The 6000-nt window shown below is 58.3% G+C and overlaps 1 protein-coding gene across 1 annotated transcript in view; it reads left to right on the top strand.

The window, feature by feature from the left end:
- Positions 1-517: 517 nt before the first annotated feature.
- The window catches only part of VAX2 (ventral anterior homeobox 2), a gene marked incomplete at both ends in the record, with an annotated part of 28577 nt that continues 23094 nt past the window's right edge, over positions 518-6000 (top strand). The window contains one exon of the mRNA XM_081068314.1: positions 518-755. Coding sequence (XP_080924440.1) covers positions 518-755 — 238 coding nt within the window. The remainder of the gene's footprint in view (positions 756-6000) is intronic.

The raw sequence follows: 6000 nt of genomic DNA, 5'->3' as shown, positions 1-6000 counted from the left end.
GCCACCAGCCCCCCCACTTCGCCAAGCTCCCGAGCAAGGCCAACCTCCAGTTTTCTGCTCGGTCTCTCCGGAATCTCCTTCGTGGAGCATTTTGGTTACAGCTCCCGCTGAAAGCCGGAACGCGAAAGCTGAGCTTCTCTAGGGACGCAGCGATTGGAGAGGAGCTTAGGCTGGAGGTTGAGGGAGGGAGCTGATAAACTTCAGAGGAAGTAGGGCGTTCCTCGGTACCCCAGGGCCGCCCCAGCCTCCATCTGCAGGCTGGGACGGGGCTAGACTAGGGGCGGAGGAGTGGGGCCCCGGGGCCTCCGCCACGCGCGCGAGCGATTCCCCAGCGCGCGGCTGGGGGCAGCAGACCGGCGACTGGGGCCCAATCAGCAGAAAGGGGTGGGGCAGCCGGCGGGGGCGGGGCCGGAGGAGGAGGAGGAGGAGTCCGGCAGGGGGCGCGTGGGGCGGGTAGTCGCGGGCTCCGCCAGCCCAAGCGGGCGAGGCGGTGGCTAAGGCCGCGGCGGCCGCCGGCATGGGCGATGGGGGCGCGGAGCGCGACCGTGGCCCCGCACGCCGGGAGTCGCGGGGCGGGCGCGGCGCGGGCCGCGGCGGAGCAGAAGACTGGAACGCTGATGCCGGCGGCCGCAGCCCGGGGGAGATGGCCGGGACCTCGGCCTCCAGCCCTGCGGGCTCCAGGGAGAGCGGCGCAGACAGCGACGGGCAGCAGGGGCTGGGCGAGACGGACCACTGCCGCCGCATTCTGGTGCGAGGTAAGAGGACAGCTCGCGCGGCCCTGGGTCCCCACCCTACCCAGGGGGTCTCCGACCTTCCTGCAATCTCCACCTCCCAATTTATATATTAATCCAATCAGGCATCACGAACTCATTCATTCAGTAAATATTATTTTGAGTGTCTATTGTGTGCTGGCCATTGAGCTGAGTGCAGGGGACAAAGCAGCGAATGGGACCAAAGAGATCTCTGTTTCACTATCGTATAATTCTCAGCCTGTAGGGCTGGCCGCTCACCCTCATCCCTGCTGGTTACTGTGGCAAAGACAGAGGTGGGACTTCGGGAATCGGAGAGTCGGGTCTCTGCCCCGCGTCCCTCAAGGCAGGTGCAGAGAAAAGCGTCAGGAGCGCTCCGCGGGGTCAGGACCGGGAGCGACCAGAGTCCGAACCCACGGAGGGGAAAAAGCCCGGGCTCGGCTCAGAGGCCGGGGAGCTTCCCCGCCTCCTGCCCAGCCTTGTTTCCCATTCCCAGGGACGCAGACCACACGGGTTGCTCTCGGGAGCGGTCACCGGGACGCGGTGGGTGGCTCGCGTGGCTGTCGCCTGCTTATGCTTAGCTCTCTGGGTACCCACTTCCTCCCGGCGCCTGGGCGCAGCCGGCTCTCAATGCGGCCTTCTCCCGACCTGGCTTTTGCATCTCCCCCCTTCTCCCTCGCCTTTCGTCCTCCTTTCTTCTTTCCTGGCCTTTTCTCTCCACCGAAGTCGCCTTCTCAGTGCTGTCTTCCTACAAGAGCCTCCGGACTGCGGCCGAGTACCCGGCTCTCCCTGGCCTTCTCCCCGCGAGAATGAGGCTATTTTGGCCCCCCAAGCCAGCCTCAAGAGATCTAGGCTCGGCTTTCGGCGGATCCGGGCTTCGCCTAGCGAGATGGGAGGACAAAGGGGTTTCCGGGGTCTTGCTCTCAGCCGGTTTGTAGGCCTCCGCTGGAGCCTGAAGTCTGTTTCCCCCAGCATCCCTGAGCCTGGGACCGGGAGACCCAGCGCCCAGAAGGGGCCACTCGCGGGTAACGGCTTCCCTGGCCTCCTTCTCCAACTCCGTCGCCCGCCTTCCTCCCTCTTTTCCAGCCTCTTCTATCTTAAGAGCCGGTTCTGATAGCTGCGGGACTCAGGAAATTTCCTTGGTCACCGCCTGGGGCTAAGGGAAGGGGAACCAACCTGATGCCGGCTAGAGGTCTCTCCAGCGCCAGGATCCCTAGTTTGTCTGATCTGACTTGGGCTAGCCACACACAGACTGAGACACCTTGGCTGTTGCACACAGCCTCCCCACAGCTGCTAGGTTATCGGGGCTCAGAAATGGGAGACAGAGGTAGGGTCTTGGACACAGACTTGGAGACCTTGGTCTTGGGAAACACTCCTGGTACCAGGGGTGGTCATCTAGACATGGGGTGCCCAGTGCTGTTCTGGGGGCAGGTTTGAGTTCCAGGAAAAGGCATGGGGGATCCAGTAGGATTCCAGCAGGTTGGGCAGCTGGGACTAAATTAGATCTCATTTCATAGACTGTGGGGTATCCTGGATCCAAGGCATTAGCAGCCATCTTGGAGTTCCATTGAGGAAATCGGCAGGGCTTTCAGAAATGGAGAGATCAGGCTCCTAAGCCCATACTAACAGATTAAGGCCCTCAAATCCCTGCCTGTGACACTTACCACCTCACACCCCATCTATGGGTGGGCATTTCCTTCTGCCTGGACAAGTGTGGGTTCTATGCCCACCTACCATCCCTCCCATAGAGTTCTATGAATTCTGCATGTAGAACAAATAAATTTTATGTATAGATGTCAGTTAAATAACTCTCATGTGTAGATTCATCAAAGGTAGGAGTCAAAAGTGACGCGCCACCTTGTGGGGTGCGGGCCACCCATGCTATGAGCAATCCACAAAAAGTAGGGAAGGACTTGTGTGCATTGTCAGGGGTGTACTTTTATAATTGCATGCACATACAGAGATGCCATAACTTTTGTACAATATAATGGAAATACAGCCTAGAGCATGTATTTATGCACCTAAAAGAAATAAAAGGTAAACAGGGTTCTCATAAATCCCTCTGCCCTTTCCCATTTAATGACAAGAAGGTTATTATAGGCCTGAGATACCCAGGACATCATTTACCACTAATCCCTCCTAGCCAGATTCCCCTGCATCACTCCAGGACCCACCCAGGGCACAGGGCAGAGGCTCTGGCATATGAAAGGCCCAGCATTGGTGAAGGGAAATTGGGAGTGCCTTAGCCCCAGAATGAGTGTCCCTCCAGTATGCGCTAAGCACAGAGCACATTTTGCCCTTGACCTCTAGGGACACATCCTCCCTAAGTATCTTTGGGCAAAATCATAAAAAGGTGGAAAGGAGGCTTTTGCCATCACAGCCTGTGGGTTGCTGGTGGGGTGAGGAATCTGGGAAAGAGCCCTGCTCTCTGTGGGTCTTTGCCTTTCTTTCCGCCTTTTTTCCACTAGGAACTTGCTCCCTTGAGGGCCCCACCCCAAGGTAGCAGATCTGTTGGTGGCATATCATAGCACAGGGGAGTAAGAGGGAAGCTTGGACACTGGAATTTGGTGACGTTGGTTTGGAATACCGACCTTACAGTCCTTTGAATTTGAACCCGTTTTTTTTGCCTCTCTGCACCTCTGTTTCCTCATCTGTACCAAGAAACCCATAGCTCTTTACCTTGATGGGCTGTGCTAAGGGTCAGAGGTGATGTCTATAAAACTGCAAAAACCCAGCAGGATCTTTGTAAATATTCCATTTAATGAAAGGGGGGGAGCTCTGAGGTGACCCACAAACCACTTCTGGAAGTAGGCCTCCTTCCTCAGAAGCCTCGCTCAGCAACCCGCCCTGTAGAAAACCTGGTCTCCTTGGGGCCTTGGGCCCAACAGGGTTGGGAGGTGAGCGGCCAAGGGGGTCAAGAACCGGTGGTCAAGAACGGGGGTCAAGAACGGAGGATCCCGGACCCCTTGTACCACATGTGCGGCCTCCCCCATCCCCTTCAGGAACCCTCGCTCAACCAATCACTCAAGTTTCGGACTTCCTCTGCGAAATGCGGTTCAGGGTGCCAGGGAGGCCGACCTTGCATTGTATCCCCCAGCCTCAAAATGGAGGCTGCTTCATGCTACCCACGCACAAACAAGGCTGCGGGATAACAGGCGTGTGCACACAACAGGCATCCGGCACAGCTCACTGCAGACACAGCCAGGCGTCCCCCGAGACCGTACAGCCGTGCAGGCCGCCCCACACCTCTGCGTGCACGGCCCGCTGGCTGGTGAGGGGTAGGGATGGGGGATCCTTTTGTTTTCTATTTGTTAATGGCGCGCCAACCGCGCGCAGGAGGCAGCCGGAACAGGCCGCCTCCCTGCCGGGGCTCTAACCGCACCAAGCGGCCGCGGTGCCATGGCCTTTTCGGGGGAACCCGGATCCCGGCACTCACAAGAGGGGGGACAACTCTCACCTAAAACTCCCCGCAGCCTCACCACGTGCGCTCGCACTCGCACACTCGTGTGCCGGCGTGATTCCCAGATCAATCCGGACGCGAACCCAACAACCCGTCTGCATAGAGCCTGGCAGGGCCGTCCGCCAGCGTCACCCAAACAGTGCGCGGTGCTGGTCCCTGCTCACCCGGAGCGGTCCCTTGGGTCTGCGGGTCTAAAACTCCATTCAGGCCCCACCTTCTGCCCCCAGCTCTGTGCTGCCACCTTGGCCGGGATGGATAGGACTCAGGCTGCTGCCCTGAAAGCGCTCCTGCAGCGCGAGAGCTGCGGCGCTCCCGCCTTGCTCCACACCCCTCCTCCCGGGAGCAGGAGGGCAGGAAAACTGCAGGATCTCCGAGCAAGTGAAGGGCTGCCCTCCTCCTCCCTCCCCAACACCGCCACCCACTAGCCCAGCAGTTTTCACCTGGGATGTGCTCGGTGGCTGGGGTCGCAGGGGGACGCACAAAGGCCAGGTCCTCTGGCTGTGGCTGGACAATCCCCGCTGTGGATGTGAGTGTGGGGGAAAGGCCTTGAACTAAGTGGGGTCCGGGCTCCCTGCGAGTTCGGGAACAGTGCTGGGCCCGCCGCTGCAGAAGCACGAACGTCTGAACCTTTACAGACAGCCGAATGGCGGACACCCGGAGAGGCCCTGGCTGCCACAGATGCGACTAAGACGCCTGGCAAGGGGCCAGGGCTTCGGGGGCTTGAGCTGGGAGTGGCCTGTGGGAACAGACACCCCCCCTCCAGCAGCCAGGTCTGGACTAAGCGTCTCCAGGCGTCCACTCGCTCTCTACTTGGGTTTACAGCAGCCACTGGACCTAGGGGCGTAGGACCGGTCTACGCAGGCCTCGCCCCACAGCCCGCAGCAGCTCACGAGGGTCCACCCAGCCGGCGTTTTGGAAACGGAGAGACATCAGCGCGTTTGAGTGTGCGAGTGCGAGCGTAGATTGTGAAATTGCAGGGGGTTTTGGATGAAAGTTGTCCCATCTCCTGTGGCTGCCGGCATCCCGGCTCCACCAAAAAGGTCATTCATTGCACTACGGCCACAGAATTGTATAGGAATGGGCACTGGATTGTGAGTCCCGGCGCTTGGACTCGGGGTGGACCGCGGGACCACAGCCTCCATAATTGAGTTTGTTCATAGACCGGATAACCCAGGACCGGTCTCCCCCCACACACACAGCGGCTGAAAGGTTTAAAATGATTCTTGCAGGAGACTGCACTTTGGGATTTGGGGTTTTTTTTAATTTTTATTTTTGGGTGTAGTGGGGGCATTGCTTCCCCTCTTGAATTGTTTTGGTTTATATTTGTTATGTTTTTCCTTTTGTTATGTTTGATTTTGGCAAAAGAATGCACATTCTCATCTTTGGTTTATGCTGGGCCCTGTCGTTTCGGTCTTTATTTTTCCCTTTACATATATATAGATATAGATATCTATATATCTCTCTATATATGTATCTCCTTCCACCGCCCCCACCCCTCCCACCCGACGCACAGAAGCAAACCAGCAACCAAATGCATCGTCTCGTTGGTGTATCTGTGTGGACTGTTTTCATTTTTAGGGGACGGTGCATTCTCGGTTCCTTGAGGCCTCACACTAGTTCTGCCGCCCTGGGTGGTCGCTTGGACTGGGGCGCCCGTAGACCCGCTACCGAATCCCCCCCCCCTGCCCACACACACCTGCAGGGTTGGACCTCCAGGTGTTACCTCCAGGTGACCCAGCCGGGCAGGGAGACCAAGTCCTTAGAAGGTTAAGACAGGGAGCACTCTAGACT

This window comes from Rhinolophus hipposideros (genome assembly GCF_964194185.1).
Source record: "Rhinolophus hipposideros genome assembly, chromosome: 12".
NCBI lineage: Eukaryota > Metazoa > Chordata > Mammalia > Chiroptera > Rhinolophidae > Rhinolophus > Rhinolophus hipposideros.
This window is presented reverse-complemented; position numbering and strand designations above follow the sequence as displayed.